The 20,510-nt window shown below is 50.3% G+C and overlaps 1 protein-coding gene across 2 annotated transcripts in view; it reads left to right on the forward strand.

Moving 5' to 3' along the window:
* NCKIPSD (NCK interacting protein with SH3 domain) overlaps window positions 1–20,475 on the forward strand; it is a 32,364-nt gene extending 11,889 nt beyond the window's left edge. For both annotated transcript variants that reach the window (XM_015875364.2, XM_015875365.1), the window contains exons 4-13: window positions 2,144–2,231; window positions 4,237–4,865; window positions 7,340–7,510; window positions 8,151–8,237; window positions 9,115–9,253; window positions 14,181–14,261; window positions 15,479–15,607; window positions 17,037–17,129; window positions 18,277–18,449; window positions 19,012–20,475. In XM_015875364.2, coding sequence (XP_015730850.1) covers window positions 2,144–2,231; window positions 4,237–4,865; window positions 7,340–7,510; window positions 8,151–8,237; window positions 9,115–9,253; window positions 14,181–14,261; window positions 15,479–15,607; window positions 17,037–17,129; window positions 18,277–18,449; window positions 19,012–19,215 — 1,794 coding nt within the window. In that variant the 3' untranslated portion in view covers window positions 19,216–20,475. The remainder of the gene's footprint in view (window positions 1–2,143; window positions 2,232–4,236; window positions 4,866–7,339; window positions 7,511–8,150; window positions 8,238–9,114; window positions 9,254–14,180; window positions 14,262–15,478; window positions 15,608–17,036; window positions 17,130–18,276; window positions 18,450–19,011) is intronic.
* Window positions 20,476–20,510: the final 35 nt, after the last annotated feature.

Here is a 20,510-nt window from a genome sequence, read left to right on the forward strand (position 1 = left end):
TGTTGGCGCCAAGGATGCAGCCAAAAAGATTCCAGCTTAGCCCTGTGCTGAAAGGGCTTGTTGAGGTTATGGCTGCTCAGCAGAGGGGTTTCCTGTATGGTTTAGAAATAGGAAATGGAGGAAACATCACTGCTTTCTTCCACTGTGTCTGGTTATGTAGCTGTCTGAGAGACTTGCTGAAAATTACATTTTCTCAGCAACTCCAGAAAAGCAGAAGTCAAGGCATGTTTTTCACTGGGTGCGTTTTATGTTTGCATATAAAAACATGAACAGAATTTGAAGTGCAAATTTTTTCTCGGTAGCTTTGTTCCCCTGGAGGCTGAACTGGCTGAAATGCGTGGAGGTGGCACCATGCCGAGTCTCTGCTCCTTCCCCATAGAGCAGCACAGGATGGGAGATGCTTCCTCCATTCTCTCCTCCTTCCCTTGGTGTTTTGATGCTTGCCATTCTCTGCTCAAACCCACTCTGGAGCATGGGGCCGGAAAGGGGATGGTCATCTGTCACCTCCATGTCTGGGGGTGAAATGCATTTGATGCTTCACATTCCCCTCACTGCTTCTGGGGCTGAATTCACAGGGCTGGAGAGCCGCCTGCGTGTGAGGCTATGCAGGGCTCTGCACTAACATTAGTTCTGCATCTGTTAATTTAGACATGAATCTGCAGTAGTTGTGTTAAACTCATGTAGTAAATTTGGAAAGGAGAATGAAACCTGGAAATAGTCCAGCAGTTCCAGCCTTAGCAGCCTCCAAATAATGTCATGCTGCTGCTCTGAACTCCACGCCTGCTAAATCCACTGCCCCTGTAACTGTGTCTGTGCTGTGCCAAGCAGCCCCAACTCGGGTTGTTAGCTGCTGCTTTGCCTTTAGCACAGCTGAACATTCTGCGTGTTGGAGCAACCCTCCAGCCTTGCATTGTTCAGTCCCTCCTCATCTGCTTTGGTGCTCGCAGCTGTGCAGGCTCTTCTTGGACCAGCGTGGGTCATTTTTAAAGGGCAGGCACCTACTCTGTGGATTCCAGCCAGTTCTGGATGCTCGTATCACGTAGCATTTCATGCAGATAAGGATGGGGGATGGATTGACAATAACAGCAGGGCTCAGCCTGGGGGTTTGCAGCAGTGTCTCATTGTACTCAATGGGCTAAAGGCTCTTGGAAAGGTGTGACATGCTGTGTGACACTACGCTTTTTCTCCTTGTTGTTCTGGAGCCATTCAAAGTAGAGACTTCTCAGTACCCGGTCTCCATTTGCTGTGAGTTGGGCAGCACTGCCCTGTGCACCTGGGCTGTACCATGCTGCTCTGTGCCCAGCTCACAGGAAAACTTCTCTTCCAGGGCTAGAGAAACCTAGAAAATCAACAGTGTATTGGTCCCAATGCCTCTGTAGCAGATTCCAGCTGGTCCCTTCAGCCATCACCTCCTTCTTCCCATTCAGAGCTGAATGGTTTTGTTGCAGGCAGCAACTGTAGCACTCCATAAACACAGAGGCACATTGCAGGCAGCCAGCTGCTGAAACACAGCAGTCACATGAGACTCAGAACCCTGTCTCCTGACCCGGTGCGTTGGGATATTGATGCAATGTGCTCCTTAGTCCCCCTATGGATTTTCCTATAGGTCGTGTAGAATTGCACAGAGGGTCTATCCTATTTTTTCCCTCCTGCATTATCAGGAATAGCAATGAGAGTGTGGAAAAGGCATTTACACATCGCCAGTCCTTGGCTTTGTCTTTCTGCAAGGGTATTTGTGGCTGATGTAATGGATCTCTCCAGAAGAGTGCCTAAATACGCGCTCTGTTTGCAGCCTCTGTGGAGCTATTGAGAGTAATGTAAAGCCGTAGTGAGTGTGTGGGATTGTGCTGGGAAGAAAGGAGGAGTAAATGCTTGACAGGTCTACACGACATGTGCTGTGTGCTGCTGAACGCAGCAATTAAACAAGGGCTGCTCCTCCTGTCACGGGGAGGGGATGGAGCGGGTGTGAGCCCTGCTTTGTTCTTCTAGGAAACTGCCTATTAATAATCCATCCTCCTGAGAAAACTTCCCAGAGCGGTGAGAGAGATGTAAGGGCAGATTTACGCACGCAAGGAAGAAGGTTTCATAACAGAATGTCTTTATTGCCTGCCTCCTTTGATTGCTGTGAAATCTCTCCTTGCAGATCCCGCCGCAGCCCCGACGTGCTGCTCCCATCACCCCCCCACCTCCAGAGAAACGCAAGAACGCACAGATGGCCGCACCCCTGAAAAGTAAGGGCGACTTCTGGGGTGAGAAACCTTTGTGGTCCTGCTGCTGCAAGGGCCCTGGAAGCCTGGCACAGCCATCCAGGTATGGCAGGCGTCCTCCTGCCTGAGAATGCAGCACAAGGCTTGCTGCCTGCTGGCCTGGCTTGCTTGGCCAACATGGGAGCAGTGGGGCTGTGTCTCTCCTGCAGCACCGTGGAGCTTTTCCAGGCAGGCAAAGGGACTTTATCAGGGCTGTGCTAAGTGCACTGCTTCACCAGGGGGAGCTCACTGGCAGTGCTCCTGGGACAGGCCCAGGTCTGCTTTTGGCTCCCAGTCCATCATGCGCTTTATTTGTACAGTGGTCAGATGAGATTTCCACCGAATCAGCTGGTCTCTGTATGAAGCAGAAATAATGCCAAGGGCACAGCTGTGTGTGCTCTGCCTACAGGGCCTCTGAGCAGAGCTGGACCACAGGGCCAGTGCAGGAGCTTCCCCACCCTCAGCACAGAGGGACTGGAGGGGAAACAAGCAGCGATGCTCTGACTTACTGCCAACATGCCCACCTGCTCTTCTGTGCTTAGATGGATATATGTGGTTGATGACACATGGCCCATGTCAAACTCACCCATGTTCCCCTGTGGGAAGTAGGATGGATCTGTTGAGTTGTATATAGTTGATGGAAACCTGGGGCTGGCACCGGCTCCCTTAATGATACTGAGTCATTTTCACTGTAGTAGTGGGAATTTGCAAAGGTCAGTTCCCTTGAACTCATTATCTTGATTTAATGAAACAGGGTGAAGAGGAAGGAGAAAGAGGGATGCTGAGCCCCCATGGGAGGGAGGGGGCCTTTCTGCACAGCTCATGCTCCTCCTCCCAGTGGCCTCCAGAAACAAAGGGCAGCAGGAAATTGGGGTTGGCTGTAGGATGTATTGCTCAGTGGGAGACACATGGCAGGTGCTCTGCAGGGCTGTCCTGCCAGTCACTCACTTGGTGCTGGGTAAAGATGTGTAGCGCGAAGGTAAGGGGAGCTTCCTGGGGACAAGCAGTTATATCAAAAACAAACAAAAGACCTACCAACAAACCCGAACCAGACTCTGCGAGGCTGCAGGAACACTTGAACAGAGTGAAGCTGCCTTCCCTAAGGGCTGGGCTCCCTGTCACTTGTGCTCCACTAGAGCCACCGTTAGCTGTTCTCTCCAAGCCCTGGGTGAAGACATCCCAATGTCTGCCCAAGTAAATGTCCATTTTCACAGTCAGGGAAGGGCTCAGTTATGTTTCTGCCCCCAAAAGATACTGGGCGTAGTTTGGTACAAGTGTATATTAGCCTGGATGCTGGGAAAGAAGAATCTCAATGTCTCTTTGGTTGGCTGTAGTGGATTTTTTTTCCTAGGAAGGTCAGACAGAGTGAGGCATTGCTGGAGAAGCACGTAGAAGTAGAGCAGAAAATGCATTGGCTTGTGAGAGGAGCGTGTGCCAGTGGGGCTGTGGGGTTGTGAGCGAATGCTCAGGAGTGCTGAGAAGGAGGAACTACAGATGCATGTCAGCCAAATATTTCCCTGCTGTCGGTGCTGGCTGCGGTGTGCAGTCAGTGCCACAGGGAGAGGTCTGGGCAGGAGGGAGATGCTGACAGCTGCCTGTGCCAGCACACATCCTGCAGGCACCGGTATTCAAAGTGATGGCTCATATCCTGAGCGCAGGAAAAAGGCCCTTGCTATGCCATGGGGAGAAGGCTTCTTCTGTCCCTTAGTCCTGTTTCTTCTTCCCTCCCGTTCCGGGTGTGAAACACTAAGCCCTTTGAAGGATATTCATCTCAATAGAGCAGTTTTCCCCCTTCTAAAGAGGTGATTGTGTGGGAATGCTCCGGAGGGAACTCGGTACAATTTTGCTTTGAGATAAGTGAGGCAGGAAGAGGAGTTAAGCTGCTCTGGTGCATGCACAATGAGCCTTTTAATGGACTGCGCTGTAGCAATTTGTTTGTTCTTTTTCCCTTTGATGCTGTTGCTAAGGCATTTTAATTGTTCTCTTTCAGATGCCGTGGAAATTATCCCTGGGTCAGCTTCCAGTGCCTCCTCGGTGAGCACCACGTCCCTGGACACCCTGTACACCCCTTCCTCTGCTTCAGATGCAGCTCTGCCCACGGCTGCCTCCAGCCCTGCCACCACACCTCCACCCGTCCCCAGCCGCAGTGTGCACACCACCATCACACGCAACCTGGACACCGGCCCCGCAGCCCATTCCCGCTACACATCTTCCCCAAAGGATGGAGCCAGCAAATCCCCTCAGACCAAACGAGCTGCCCCAGCACCACCATCTGAAGTGGGGGCCCCGAGGTCCCATGCTGCAGATGGGGAGAAGACTCTGCAGGGCAAGAAAGCTGCAGCAGCGACCCCCACAAACCTGGAATCATTCAGCTCTCTCTGTCTCGAAGATAAGAAGGCTGCTGTGGTGGAGCCAGTACCTCCAGAACCCAGTGGGCTGGTGGCATCTGTCCCCAAGACCATAGGTGCCGAACTGATTGAGTTGGTCCGCAGAAACACCCACCTCAGCTATGAGCTGTCACGTGTGGCCATTGGGGTGGTCATCGGCCACATCCAGACCTTGGTCCCGGCAACCAGCGGCATCATGGAGCAGATCCTCATCTCCGTAGTGGAGAGTAAGGTAATACATGCAGAGCTTTGCTGACTGGCTGGTGCCAAGGGTTGGGGTAGTGCAGTGAGGACAATAGAAGTTCCTCCACTGGAGGAGTATTATGATAACCTTGTTCTAAACCTTGTACCAAACGATCACATTCTCCTCCTTCCTCCATTACAGGCACTCAAGGGGGGAAATGAAGGAATGCTTCCTGCAGCAGTTGTTAAAATAGCAAAGTGCATCTGGGTTGCCCTATGCCTTAGTTGGGGAGATTGTAAATTTCAGCTCCCACTGGTTAAACACAGCCCCAAGGTGTGCATTTCATATTGACATCTGAGATGGAATTCCATTGCTAACAGCACGATTATAACAAACCCTTCCAAGGCATTTGAATATGAAAACTATGGCATTCCAACTGTAGGTGGAATCATAATCTAGCTAACTGTCTCACTGAATAGTGTGCTATGAGCAATCAGCAGTTCCCAGGTTGTGGCTGGGACCCAATGGTTAATTGCTTCCCTCTTCAGTAACAGTGCGGTGTCAGTGTGCGATTCAGCACAAATTTTGGGCTGTTTCAAGCAAATATTCCGGCTCTGACTCATTTTGGAGAAGTTCCGTTTTCTGTTATTAGGATCTTGGACAAGGCTGGGATATTATTATCATCTTTAACACCTGTTCTCAGGATGCAGTAAGCATAATTCCACTGGAGTCATCCCGTCATGCTGCCGGTAGCACCTCACCTGGCTCCAGGCTTTGGTTTTCCTGCTGTTGTTGGAGACCAGCCCTGCCAGTTGTGTGTCATTGCAAGTGGTTGGCTCCTCGAGCACCGTGTGACGGTGCAGGCTATTAATGCAGACGTTGTGTTGTTCATTATACCAAATCGTTCCATCGTCTCAGGGGTTCCCATGCAGGGTTGTTGCTGAGCTGTCTGTTCTAGGTCAAGGGCGGTTTGTCTTTAATTTGTAACTTCTGAAATCCCCCTGCACTCCACTCCATGCAAATATGTGGTTGTTGCTTCTTCTGCATATTTTTTTCAAGGTTGTTTTTCTTTTTTTTCTTTCCATAAGTGAGATATCGCCCTTGATTAAAACTTTGCTCCAGTTACAGCAGATACAATACCCGTTTCAACCTCTTGTGCTGCAGTCTTTAATTAGTTATGTCCTTCCTGCTCCTGTTCCAGTCTTAATTTGAAGTCAGATCACTGGTTTACTGAATCAATCCCGGAATCCATTACCTTGCTCTTATTCCCAGCGTGCTCTGAAGGTGGAAGCTCTGTGCCGTTTCCATTCACACTGCTCCTCATCTGCCAGGTGCCTGCCTAAAAGTGGGCTTTTAGGAGGGCGAGAAGGGCCTTCTGCTGGGGCAGCATCACACCTTCTCTTCCACTTAGTTCTTGAGTTTGGCTGTGCTTAAAGGAGGAACGGCTTTAACAAACCACAAATGCTTCTCTGGGGTTTATCTTTCCTCCAAGGGAGCCTTTGTCCCTTTGCTTGCCCAGGATAATGGCAGTCAGCACAGTGAGCACTCTCAGAGCTGACTCATTTGGCTCTACCCCTTAGCGAGATATTGAAAGAAATGTGAGTGCAGAAGGGGGAGGAATGCATTAGTGCTTTGATGGATCCTCTGTGTGCTAATTGCTGGAGGAGCAGCCTTCATGCTGTCCAAGCCCCAGCCTTGCAGCTCCCTACTTGGCCATCCCCAGCTTCCCATAGCATCACACAGGCTGGGTCTGCTGTTAAAACTGAACTGTGCCTTCCTTCCTTCGTTATCTGCTCAGCAAACGTTATGTAATGAGCAGCCCCGACAAGAACGCTTCTTTAATTATATAATTGAACCACTGAATCAGGGTCTTAATTAGTTCACACCCCAAATACCACAAAGCAAATTACTGGCAATCCTGGCTCTAATAAAGCAGATTAAACGTTGCAGTTAATAAACTCGGAGCTATTCTCCCCAGAAGGCCGTGGGGTTCCCAAAAGGTGCTGCACACCCCTTTGCTTGGCAGTCACGGTGTGCCTGTTCCACTCGTGCTCTGATTGTCAGTGCTACAGTTCTGTGATCCAGAAAAGACTTGGGTACAAGTCTTGTTCCCATGGCTTCAGGAGTGTTGGTTTGACTGGCTTGGCTTTAGGTAATGGCAAGCAGTAAGCAAAAAGGGGTGCAGACTGTTTGAGTGAGGCTTCTTGGGTTCTTTAGCATCCTCAAAAACCAGCCAGAGCTCCAGCAGGGTGGTGACAGCTTGGATTTAAAGACTTTGACCGTGCACCAGTCCTGGCACCTATTTTTGAGGGCAGGAGTCCAATTTGATTCATTCACTGCACTAGCTGTGCAAGGAAAGGAGGGGGAGTAGAGGCCCAACAAGTATGAAAGCTGAAATAATGGCTGTGTCTTTGCTGCCAGCTCTTGACTGAATGAGGTCAGCCGCACTCCTCAGTCAAAGACTGCATGGAGCAACAGCCTGCTGCCAGGACCCCAGTGACCACTGTTCTGCTGTCCTGCAGGACCTGAGCTCGGGGCTGCCCTCAGGACAGATCTGTCACGACGAGCAGCGGTTGGAGGTGATCTTTGCAGACCTGGCCCGGCACAAGGATGATGCTCAGCAGCGCAGCTGGGCACTCTATGAGGATGAGAACGTTATCTGCTGCTACCTGGAGGAGCTGCTTCGCATCCTGGTGAGCCAGCTCCTCTGCTGTGGGCACAACATGGCACTCAGCACTGGTGAAGTTCCTTTTATCTGGCTGCCTCTGTCCTTGTGTTGCCATCAGATTTGCTCTTTCAGAGAGTGGGGGTTTCCTCTGTATCCCTTATTATTTGCAGGAAGTCTGTGTGATCCTTTTGCTCAACAAAGCTCTTAAGAATTACAGAACTGTTATTTACAGTGACTGTGGTATTTCCCTATTACAGGAGAATAGAAAACCTCACTTCTGAACAGGTATAAAACATCTCAGCATATTTGTATGTTCTGACATAAGCAGAACTGATTTATTTTTTGTGGAGTAAATGCCATTGTCTCTAACTCAACACATGACCTCCTTTCTTGCTGTGAGGCCTGAAGGGTGAGGACTAGGTGCAATGGTTTCCTCCTGATTTAGTGGGGCTCTGGGTGGGAGGTACAATACTTCTCACTATGGGAAAACTGGAACTGCTGTACGTAAGATGCTCACACTGAGATGCTGCTCAGGTTGTGGGTTTTGAGGTGCTTTTGGCCTAAGAACTGCTGTATGGCAGAGCTGGCCTCCCTGGAGCTCTGTGCAGCAGCCACCTTACTGCTGTCATGCAACACCAGGCTGACCTGTCCATTCCTGCTTCCAGACAGATGCAGACCCAGAAGTTTGCAAGAAGATGTGCAAGAAGAATGAATTCGAATCCATCCTGTCCCTCGTGGCGTATTATCAGATGGTAAGGTGGCAGCATGAGTTGCGTTTCTCTTCTATTTGAAGTCTCCCTGAAGGTGCAAAAGAGCAAGTTTGTGCAATGAATACATGTTGCATGTTCCCCCTGGGTAGGGCAGTTCTGTGAATGCGATGGAGTTGTAGCGTGTCCCTTTTGAATGCTGGGAAATGCCATGTTCTGCATACAAGCTGCATGGAGGAGCAGGGAATGTTACAGGCTCTGAAGCAGTAGCTAGCAGCGTGAAGGGTAAAGCTTGCTGCTTTTAATAGCTCCATTGAGGAACAGAGTCAGCATCTATAATACAGAGAGGAAGAATTTCTGAGGATGCCTTGGGTAAGCTGACAGGCTGGGACTGCTCCTCTTTTAATTGATGCACTCCTGTGCATTAGTAAATAGCTTTGCTTGGGAAAGTAGGTTGTGAGTAGAAGCCTTGGGAGTGCGGAAGAAAATCAGTATTCAGAGGAAGAAGTGGAAGTTTTGTTTTCAATGCCTATGCAGTGTTGTTTTGCTCTGCTTCTTCCTGGATGCTGCTGGGGTTGGAGGCTTTCCCCCATCCTGTCCCTGAGTCCCCAGGTACAGCACAACGAGCCTTGCTGCATTCAGCTTTCATTTCTGTGTCTGAATCCAGAGCTGAGGGCTGGGCACTATTGTGTATCTGAGAGTAGTTGGCAGCAGGTCACAACCTGGACCAGCCCAGTTCTGAATGGCATCTGGAAAGGACCCCTGTGACACTGTTGAAAAGGCAGTAGAGCTGCTGGGGTTACTGTTACTCTAGGCAGGTCTGCAGCTGTCATAGCAGCAGGAGCTTCTCCCAGGTGTGTTTCTCACCTTAGAATGAGCCCTCATCCAGGATATCATTTGATCTAATGCACTGTTGTTGCAGGAACACAGGGTGCCGCTGAGGCTGCTGCTGCTGAAGTGCTTTGGAGCCATGTGCAACCTGGATGCTGCCATCATCTCCACGCTTGTAAACTCTGTGCTGCCAATGGAGCTGGCACGGGACATGCAGACTCACACTCAAGGTGAGCTGGGGCTGCTGTCCTGGGGTCACTGGGGATCTCTTCCCATGAGATGAATTACAGCAGCTGTCACGGCCTGTCACTACTTGACTGCTCTGTGTGCTCTGGGGACATGGATGCCTGCTTTTACAGTTACTTGGCTTATTACAGCTATAAATGGAGAACATGTGGGAGAGGATGTTTCAGCCCAGTGGTGCAAGGCCCTCCAGTTCTTGAACATGCCACTCGTGATCTGTGTCATTTCTTGGAGAGCTTTTGAGCTGTTCCAGTTGGCTTCATGATGCTGACAGGAGGCACCTACAGATCTCTGCAGCCCCTTATTGCCAATTTTTCTGTGCTTTCTATACCAGGTGTTGGAGGTGTTTCTTGGTGACAGATGTGTGTTGCAGCAGAGGAAATTACCTCTTCTCTATCTGTGTACGAGGAGGGGTGGTTGTGCTGTTAATGAAGTTGCAGAGCTGCCACAGCCCTGCTTTCCTCAGCTCTTTGCCTTCCATACCCAAGCTTTGCCATCGTGTTCCTCCTACTTTGTGCTCCTACTCCCTGTGTTAGGATGACCTGTCTCTGCTGTTAGCAGGAACGTCCTTCCTGCCCTTTGGGCTTGATGTATTCAATATCTTCTTCCCAGGTAGATATTGGAAGTGCATTGTTCTGTTCTAAATGCAGCTCACAATTGCAGCAGTTGCTGAGTGACCATTTGGGTGAAGTCAGATTGTGTTTGGAGTCTTGCTGCCTGTCCCCTGCTTGCATTCTGCATAATGCTGGTTTGCTGTGGGTGTTGTGGAGCCTTGGAGGAGTGTAATTTGGTGATGAGACTGTAGGATATTTCTGCTTAGAACAGGGGCTGTCTCATCCGTTGCTTGTGAGCCAAGTAAATGGCCAAGAAGACCATCGTGGATGTGCATAATAGATGCCCCTGTGCCCAGCGTGCTGCTGCAGCCTGTGCTGAACATCTGTGCTGTGGACAGGAGCAATGGGGCTGATTTGGTGCCTGGACAGGGCTGTGGGTGGGAGGCAAGCCTGCTCCGGAAGGCTTTGTGGTCTCATTTGCTTTGCAGTGTGGGCATTTCATAGGTGGGGGGTGACTGAAAAGCACTGAGGGCAGCACAATGCACGTTAGGTTAGCGTGGAAAAGGACTGAGATCATTATGCCTATGTTGGCTTAGCTTTCTCTTTGTGTTACTGCAGCATATCAATTATATGCTGTGAGCCTGTCACACTGTTGGTGTTTTTTCCTGGGTATGCGTGAGAAGCCTCTTCTTTAGGCAGAGGCTTTTCTGCCTGAGAAGCAAATAATACTTGGTTACGGAATTATGATTGTGCATCTCTGACAACATTATTCCTGATTTTTGTGCTGCCAAAAATAAACTTTGTTATACATCTGTCACTAATTCATAGAGATTGTCTCCAGGTAAAGGTTTTCTGTGCCATGCTGAAGCTGGTTTCAGTCTTCTGCCCTGTTCTACAAGCTGCCCTCATGCGGGCAGGGTGATCCAGGTTCTCAGCGCTCCTTGCTATGCCCCATCTGATCACTGCATTGCTGTCCTGGCACTTCCAGGGGCTGCATCATCTCAGGCAGCACAGCTAACTGTCTGTGGAGCATCAAGCTCTGACAAAGGGGACTTCTGCACATCTTTGCTATCTCCATGTGGCACTTCTGCTGAATCATCTCTCATCAAGTGCTGGACTCTACTTTGGGCACCCAAAAGCATTCCAGCTGAAGTGAAGGGTGGAAAGTGACCCTGCTGCGTCCCCTGGACTTCCAGCCTGCAACTGTGATGTTTCTTCTATCCTTACATTTTTCTCAAGTGAGATTCATTTTGCCCTCTGTGCTGTAACACTCAGGCAGTACAGTTTAAGGGTTAAAGGCTGCTTTTCCTTCTGCTTACAGAAGCATCATGTCCTGATGCTGTGCCGCCTTCCTTATACTAAGCTTGTAGCAAGCACTTGCAAGCATTCCATCTGTGCACCGTGCAGTCCTCCCGGCCTTCACAGCAGGGCTACAGAGAGGTAACCATCCTTGACCCAGACATGTCTGTCCTTCAGAAGTGGCTGAAAGCATCAGTAGTTCCCTCCTGCCATCCTGGTGTTTACTGCTTCATATCCCACTGCCAAATGGCAAGCAGTGCCTTGCATGAAAACATGACCTTCAGCACTGGAATGACTTGAGCTTATTTTGGTACTAGGAACTGGGGAATAGCAGCTGATCCATGAGATGCCTCACGCTAGCTAATCCCTTCAGTGGATGGCGGGGGCCAGAGCAATTGGTGCCAGCACAAAGCCATTGGGGACCACTGCACGGCTCCGCAGGATCCCTCCTGGCTTGTTACTGAGGAACAGGCGAGGCTGAAGCTCTGTGCCTGGATGCTGGGTGCCTTTGATGAGAAGGAGCTTTACCCTGGGGCTGAGGCAGGCGTGTTGGCTGCTGGCCAGTTCTGCTGCCAGATGCTTGGGTCTTATTGCTTCTGGATGGCCACTTCTCTCTGATGCGGCTGGCCTGCACATCTATCAGCATTAGAAGAGCTTATAATAAGGCACAGCGAGGCAGAATTAGCCAGAACAATTCCAAAGAAAACAGACGGGGATAATCCACTCTGTAATTGTGACTTTCTCCCCTGTTGCAGCTCAGCGTACGTGCAAGTCAGCTGCCAGGCTCTCTTTACTTGAGTTGCAGACAGCTGTGTCTGCTCCCTGCGCCCTGGCTTCGCCCTGCTGTGTTTGGAGGTGGAAAGCAAGGTCTTTGGTGGCCTCTGAGAAATCCCTGTCAGACAGAATAGCAGCCCTCCTACCAGTGCTGAGGGAGCACAGGCTGGTGAGCAAACAGCCACCGCTCTTCTGTCCTTCGTGGCCACTTGAGTGACACCTACCAGTCTGGTGTCCCCAAAGTCCCTCTGCTTCAGGAGAGCTTTCTGAGTGCTATTTATTCACTTGCTGCCACTGGTGCTGCTCTGGATGAAAAAAATATGCCATGCTTTGTCTGGCAATGACTATGTTTTTCAGGATGATGCAAGCACGTCAAGGAATGCAGCCTTGGCTGCATTGGAGCACTCCTAACACTTTCATGGTATGTGCTGAGTGAGTGCACCAGGTTGATGCAGATCTGCTCCAAGTTCAGCCTTCAGACTGTTCTCAGCAACCTCACATGCAGCATCCTTAGCAGTGGAGCCTGCCGTCAGCTGCCACAAATGGACATCATTTCATGGCAGATGGGGCAGGGACGTGTGTAACCACCCTCCTCCCCCATTCCATGTCTAATTAATCTCTTCCTCTATGTATGTTCCAACTGTGTGTTCAGTGCTGGCTTCTGGTTCTCAGATCGTTCCATTGCTCCGCGTGCAACAAGAGAAGTTTTCTCTGTGAAAGTATTGTTAAGAACACAGGAACAGCAGCTCCCCATATCTGCCTTCTGCCTCACCCTGCCTCTGATAACCAGCCGCAGGCGCCTGGGATGGAGGTGAAGAGGTCTTGTAATGAACAGTTAGGAAAACAGCACAGCCAGACATGGGACGTGCCCGTGGTGGCTGGGTGGTGGTGCCTGGAAGCACCTCTGCCTGTCAGCTCTGGCTGTGCAGGTGCCTGTTGCAGCTGTCAGATCTTCTTTCTATTATAGCGAGCTTTGGTATCACTGACACCTTATAGCTGGGAGCTCCTTAGATAAGAATGAATTAGATTTAAGTTACTTGGTGTTCTCCCTCTCCTTTTAACAGGAGCAGACAGCAGTTTCCAGCTTTGCTGCCACATTGTCTGGGCTGCTCTCATACAAACTCATAATCTTGTTAATGCGTAGTATCTCTAGCTGGGCCCCGAATGATACATTTTCACTGAAGTGTTTGCTATTTCAAAGCTCAGGCGTCTTGTGGAGCTTCAACAAAGTCTGCACACTCTTTGTTTATAGAGCCTCTGCTGATGGGGATGGATTCCTGGGGTTATTGGGCTGAAACGATTCTCTAGCATTTCTTCCCTCGTGCTAAGAGTAAACCTGCAAGCTGCCAATTGCTGCAAGTCTGTTAGACAACTCCAGGAGCATTAGGGATGAAGAAGGCACCAGCCTGTGTGGGCAGAATCAAATTGAGCTTGCTAGTGCTTAGCAATGGATTGATTTGTGAATGGAGAGATCTTTCTGGGTCAGAGGGGGATCCAGAACCAGGGAAACATCGTACATGGAAGGCATGTTTTTCTTCAGCCTCACTGCTCAGGACCAAGGCTGCATTTTGTTATCACACAGATCATATTCTGCGACTTCTGTTTCCCTGCAAACATCTACTGAGGAGTATCTGTTAATTACCGTTCAGGGAAGGCACTGACTGTGGAATATTCACTCGGAGCTGCTGCCAGCACAAATGGAGTTGGACCAGCGGGGTGTGGAGGTGGTGGAGGTGTGTGTGGCCTGGGCAGTGGGCACAGGAGCAGCCTGAGCCATGAGCAGGGATCTGGTGGGTCTCCCCAGAGACTTTCCATCCCTGCAGGCAGAGCTGAGGTAGCAGAAGTGGAGCAGAGCAGAGGTGGTATTGAGCAGCACAGCGCTCCGGGGGCGGCGGTGGTTGGAACAGGCGGCACTTGCAGGTGGCCAGATGGATGCTTTTTCTGGGTTCAGTAATTACATAACTAAGGGCCGTGTCCTGGGTCTGTGCAGGGGAGGTTTTTTGTTATCCAGGTGGAGTTTGCCCTCATCCTCTGAAGTGGATGGGGAAAAAGACGCAAAACATGAGAATTTTGTTGTGGTTATTTTTAAATGAATTTAGAAATGCACGGTGCAGAAGGTGTGTGCTTAAAGAGGAAAGAAAATGTCCCCATCGTTCAGCAAACACAGAAACAAAGAGCAGTGCAATCAGCATGAGAAGTCTGTAGTAAATATGTGGCTTACCAGCTGGGGGTGCTGCACCACACCCTCAGAAGAATCAGTGGCAGAAGCTCTGTGTTTCTCTTGCAGATCATCAGAAGATGTGCTACTCTGCCCTGGTGCTGGCAATGATATTCTCCATGGGGGAACCCCTTCCATACCATCATTATGGTAAGAGCAGCCTGTGCGTGTGTCAGAGCTGGTCATGGGTTACCTGGGGATGGAGCTTTTGTGGGGAGAGCTTGGGGAAAGCTCAATGTCAGCAAGGTGAGATTAAGGTCTCCTTTTCACCACTGGAGTGTCCCTGCTGCAAACACTGAGCCAGAGATGCCAGGTTTTCAGAAAGAGCAGCACAAGCATTCTGCCTTGCTGCAGAAGCAGCAGTTTGCCCAGCACTGTGGCTCAGCAGCTTACTTGTCCAAATATTTAGTCATACTGGAGCCCTGCACTACAGCACTCACCTCTCAGTTGCCTCAAACACATTCTTTCTGTTGCTGACTCAGATCGCTCCATGAATGTCCACTAAATCCACCAGCTGCATCACATGGCCTCTCCCTGCTCTCCCTTGTAACAGGGTGGCACAGCCCTGTGAATTTCAAGTTCTTTGTGCGAGTGGAGATGATGAGGAGTATTGCAGTCAAGAGGGAAGTGCAGATGTTGCTCCAGATCTGCCTGTTTTACCCTTTCTTTCCTTTCAACCTTCAGCTAGAAGGTGCTCTCTGTGCTTCTTCCCCAGCCGTGTTGTGTCCTCAATAGTTGGGAAACTCTGGGTTTGGTTTCTCTAGGAATGCAATGAAGATTTTTATAATCATCTCCTCAGCAGCTTCACCTTAACACTCCAATAACCACATACAAGGTTTAAGCTTGTGCAGCGGGGACTGAGGAGCGAGTCTCCACATCTCCTGCTTTTCTCTCCTCATATAACCCTGGCAATTATTTCCAGCAGGTGGACTTATTTGCATGAGCTCCTGAGCTTTCCTAATAGCTAAATTGAAAAACGGGTTATTACTAATGATCTGGATGATTACTTTTTCTTTTTTCTAAATAGATGGATTAGACCAGTGGTCAAGAATACAAATCTCTTCCTACCTGAAGCCTTCATTGGTGCCAAGGGTGCTGGAACAGCAGCCAGAGCGGAATTTGGCATTCTATTTACTTGAATAATGAATAAAAAAAGCCAGTGGGAAATGAACAGTCAGCATTTGTCTGAGCTGTGGCTGACTGGGAGCCATTTGTCTCTTGCACAAAACCATTGGTTAATTTCCTGGTGGCTAACACTGCCACTCTAGTAGTGGCTTTAAGCCTAAAAGCATGAAGTGGCTCACGTGGTCCCTTGTTGCTTGTTGTACTTTACGGATGATGTAAGTGCCATCTTTATCCTTCTGCAGAACATCTCAACTCTCAGTTTGTGCAGTTCTTGCTGGATGTGATTGAAGACGGGCTGCCTTCAGACACCACCGACCAACTCCCTGACTTATTCATCAACGTCCTTCTGGCTTTCAATCTCCACATTCCAGGTCGGTTTGGTGCTGTTCTGCCTTGTCAGGATATCAGGTGGTCTGGAGCACTGAGGGGATGAAGAGCAGGGATGTAGAATCTCACTGGCACTTGATGGTGTTGCGATAACCTGTGCAGCTCTCTCAGCCTCTGGCAGCACACTGTGTTTCTACTTGTATCTGCTCAAATACTCTACAAAACTCTAGAGGGAAAATCAGCCTGAGAGCCCATGTCCAACCAGCTGACCCTTCAGCAGCCATGAAGTCCAGTGGATTTCTGTCTATACATTCAAGCTGGCTGGATGGAAGCAACTGCTGGACTGCAGGACATGTGTATGGCCAACTTGTAGGCACAGCTGATTTGGAAGGGAGCATGCTTCAATGGGCATTTCTTGGTATCTGTCCAGAAAGAAAGCTTTTTGCTTTACGAAGGTCTTCACAAACCTGCTTATCCAGCTGCACTTCTTGAACCTTACTCACTGCTTACATGCTGGAGCTGAGATTATTACCCTTAGCCTGAGCTGCACACTCTCCTCCTTTCCCTCACTGTCAATCCTCCCTCCTCTGCTGAGCTACTTAATAGACAAAGCCTGTGATCCCCAGAGAAGGGCATCTGCCCATTCCCTGTGGGGCTGACTGGGAGCTTCAAAGCTTGTTGTTGGGAAACTGGGAAATAGTGCCAGGTCCTGACACTTGTTAACCCAGAATGAGCTTGCAAGGTCTCCTGTTGCTCCAATTGTATTTAATTATTTACTGCTGTTCTGCTTCAGGACCTTATCCGTGGCTTTGTGGAGAAAGGGGAGGATAAAACAGCAGGACATGGCTAGTAATTTGCTTGTTATAAGTTGTACACCATTAAAATTTGTGTGAAAGTTTCTAATTTCATGTGAAAGTTGATTGCACAGAGGCTGATTTAGTACAGTCTCCGCTGCTTTCGTTCATTACACTTTTGCATAGTTACCCCTAGAGATCCTGGATGCAGTAATTGGGCAATAATGTGTGACCAGCAGCGTGTTTCTGGGGGATCATTGCCTGCAGTGATTTGTTCTCTGATGCTAAGAACCTGTTAAATGATGCTCAGGTTGCTTATCAGTGGATTAATGTGTTATCTCTCTGCCTGTGAGATTCATTTGTCCTGCATTGCAGATGTGCAAAGTCGATTCAGAAACTCTGCTAAAACATGTTATGTTCATAGACTCATAGAGAGGCTTAGGTTGGAGTGGGCCTTGAAGATCTCCCAGTTCCAACACCTGCCACAGACAGGGTTACCAACCACATCCAGCCTGGCCTTGAGTGCCCCCAGGGGTGGAACCCTGGAACCTTTTGTAGCCCTGGTGGGTTGGTTCCCTGCAATTCCCCACAGTGGGAGCCCTGTGCTGCTTTCCTTTTTTGTTTTGTTACTGTTGTCTTCAGCAAACAAAGGGATGTGCTGAGCAGGTTTCTTCCCTAGTTCCAGAGCACAGCGTGATCATGACGACAATAAGCAAGCACTCCAATGTCAAGACTTTCACGGAGAAGCTGTTGCTGCTGCTGAACAGGGGAGGTGAGTGCGGCACTGTCACCTGCCTGGCAGGGGATGCAGCTCCCAGGAATGGTGCTTGGTAAGAGCTGGGGGTGCAGGTGGCATTGAAGCTGTTGGCTGGGGCTGACGTGCTGCTCAGAATGGAGCTTCCCATTTCAGCCTGGCCAGCAGAGGGTTTAGTTTTCTGCCTGCTCCAGGCATGGAGTGAAATCCACTGCATGCACAGCAGATTGTTAGAAAGCTGGAGATCACTACAGGCAGAGCAGTGCCAGGTATTTCTGCCTGCGCTGCATGCCGCTATTGTGCTTTCTAATACCTTCTGGAGCACAGGGGCTTTGCAGCTTGAGATTTGTTGTGTTGATTTGCTGGTAAGTAACTCACCCTGTGAAGCTCGCAGCTCGTCTTACTCAGGCTTCAGATGCCTTTGGGGTCGCAAATCAGTTTCCACGCTATACCAGTTTGAGGGCAGCCTGCATTTCAGTGCTTCTCTGTCTGGCCCTGTCCAAAAGCCTTTGTTTAGACTCCTCCATATGAGATTCTCTAAAAGGATTTCCTTACTTTGAGGAGCAGGAAAACCAGAACCAAAGAAAGATGCTTCTCTTGTGCCCTTCTCCTGTAGTACCCATAGCCCCTTCTGTGGTCTGCAGGGCCATGTTTTGGTAGAAAACAGGGTACAGTGGGTAAATTAAACTTGGAGGTGTTTCTTTTATTGCTTCCAGAACAGTCCTAGCCTGGTCTCCATGGTGAAAGCTTATTTCTGATGCAGGCTCTGGTGGGCTTTTCAGAGGGGTCATTGGACCAGACTTAATAAACCAGGGAGAAAATGAGTGGTGGCTGTTGAGCAAGGAGGGGAGGCACTGGGAGGTAATGTGCTAATGAGCTTTCACCTGGGATAATAGGTGAAACATAAACAATGATTAATGCTAATGCTAATGAGTTTGGTCTCAGCTTGGTGCCCTGCAGAGCTGCCATCCTGATTACACAGCTTTGTGCAAGGCACTAAGGACTGCTGGCATGAAAGCTGGCCGTGGGCAGGGAGCGACTGGCTGAGGTGGGGGCAGCCCCCTCCCCAAAACCTGTGGGGAACAATGCAGGGGTTGGCACTGGAGGTGCAGGAGGTGGGCAGCAAGGAGTGTGTGGCTTAACGCGATCTCTCTGCCACCCCCAGATGATCCAGTTTGTATCTTCAAGCATCAGCCTCAGCCACCCCACTCAGTGCTGAAGTTCCTGCAGGACATCTTTGCCAGCAAGGACACAGCCAGCATCTTCTACCACACAGACATGATGGTCCTGATAGACATCCTGGTGCGGCAGATCGCTGATCTCTCCCCCGGAGACAAGGTGCTCACACAAAGCCACGGGCACTGAGTAGGGGAGCGTGGTCCCAAAGCAATGGTATTTCTCCTCACCTGTTGGGCTTGATGGTGCAGACAGAGCTGGAGTCCTGGGGCAGGCAGAACATTTCAGAGTGCTGAAATCTGTCTAAGGGGCTGAGAAGGAAGGGAGGATTTGTCCTGCCTGCATGTGGCAGCAGGAAAGTGTGTTTGAAAGGTCTGCCAGGCTCTGGTGGTCTCTGCCCTTCTGTTCAGGGACCTTTGGGAAAAGGGCCCCTCTGTGAGTAGCAGAAGGAGGGATCTCCTGTGTTTTATTAGCGCTAGAGGCAGAGAATGTGCTTATGTTTGAGAGTGGATCATGAGCGTTATTGAGGTGCTGTGGGAAAAGCACAGTTCTCCATAGCTAATGGTGAGTCCTCCAGAAAAGCAGTGCCTCTGGAGCTCTGTCTGGCTGGTCATACAGCAGCAGCTGCTCCTTGTGCTCATGCTGTAATGGAGGCTGGCACGCTTGTTTATCTCATTTTGAATTTTTCACTGTGCCCTGTTTCTTCTCCCCTCCCACTTGGCAGCTGAGGATGGAGTATCTGTCTCTGATGCACGCCATCATCCGCTCCACGCCGTATCTGCAGCACCAGCACCGCCTCTCTGACCTGCAGGGCATCCTGCAGCGTATCCTGGGGGAGGAGGAGGAGGAGCAGCAGTGCCAGATGGACAAACTGATCATCCTGGAGATCTATAAGGAGTTCCCAGAGATCTCCCCTGGTACCAGCTAACCATCCCTCGCCTCGGACTCGAGTTCGAACCACTTGGATCAAAGACACTCTTGTTGACACTTTCTCCCTGTTCCCTTCCAGTACAGCTCATACCTTACCCTCCTTGGCGCGAGGCCTAAGGTTTGGACAGTGTTCACCGGCCCTGTAGGAGTGTCAGCGGGGTGCCCTGGGGCCTGGTGCTCCAGGGAGGGCAGCGCTGTGCAGAGCAGGCTGGGTGCTGGTGCTTGGTTTGCTCCCAGCGCTTGAGCAGGAGGCACTTAAGCCAGCAGGAAGGGCAGAGCCCAGAGGGACTCGGCAGCCAGGTGGGGCATTTAGCTGCGCCAGTGTCCCAAGGTCCTGAAGCGAAAGGCCTTTGCCTTAGAGCATCACTTTCTTTTCCATGTGCATCTCTCCCTGCAGTGACCAAGTGGAGTCTGTCGGTGCTTGGAAGAAGCTTTTGTAACATCTGTTTTGTTTCTGCTGCTCGTGCCAATGCACTGCAGCGCTGCCCAGGGAGGCAGCAGCTCACTGCCAGACCCTCCCTGCTGGCCTGCAGCTAACGCTTGGGGCAGCACTGCGCCCGGGGTCCTGCTCTTAGTGCAGCAGCTGCTTTGTTCAACCCGCTTTCCGTAGTGACATTTAGACGTGAGTATCTTGCACACTGCAGCAGCCCAGAACTGTGACACTGGGTGCTGCTGTTAGCACCCTGTGCAGCCACAGCTGCTTGCCGCCTCCAGCACTGCCCCGGGCAGAGGGGCTGCATGTGGGCAGTGCTGTGTTCATAATGCCTGTGGGTTTCTTGCCTTGAGCTTCGCAGTAGCTCTGCTCGCTGCCCTCCTGCCCACGAGGCAGCTCGCGCCTGGTGTCCAGTGGCTGTTTGTGACCATGCACGAGTGTGGGGAACCCTTTAGGTTTCTAGCCAACAGGACTAACCTGTGTCCCCGTTACAGATAGTCACACACTAACGTGGGTCCCTTAGGTATCCGTGTGCGCAGTCTGGTCGCTCCTGTCCCCAGCTGTTCCTCTGCAGCACCCTGTGTAGGAGCTATGGGCGTTTGGAACTGGAAGCACTGGGCACAGATATATGGCTTTAGGAGACAACAGCTGAGCTCTGGGCATTGTCGTGCTCAGGAATGGAAGGGTTTGGCCTGAAGCTTAATAACCGCCCTTGTAGAGAAACCTGTTTTTCCCATGTAAAAATGTATGAATGTCCAAAGGGATGCTGTATTTTCTTAAGCACTGAGTGTAACATGCAGAGGAATAAAGATGTCTTAAACTGGAGTTGTGTGAGCACAGCCCTGTTTGTCCTGTGTGGC

The sequence above is a fragment of the Coturnix japonica genome, chromosome 12 (genome assembly GCF_001577835.2).
Source record: "Coturnix japonica isolate 7356 chromosome 12, Coturnix japonica 2.1, whole genome shotgun sequence".
In the NCBI taxonomy this organism is placed as follows: Eukaryota; Metazoa; Chordata; class Aves; order Galliformes; family Phasianidae; genus Coturnix; species Coturnix japonica.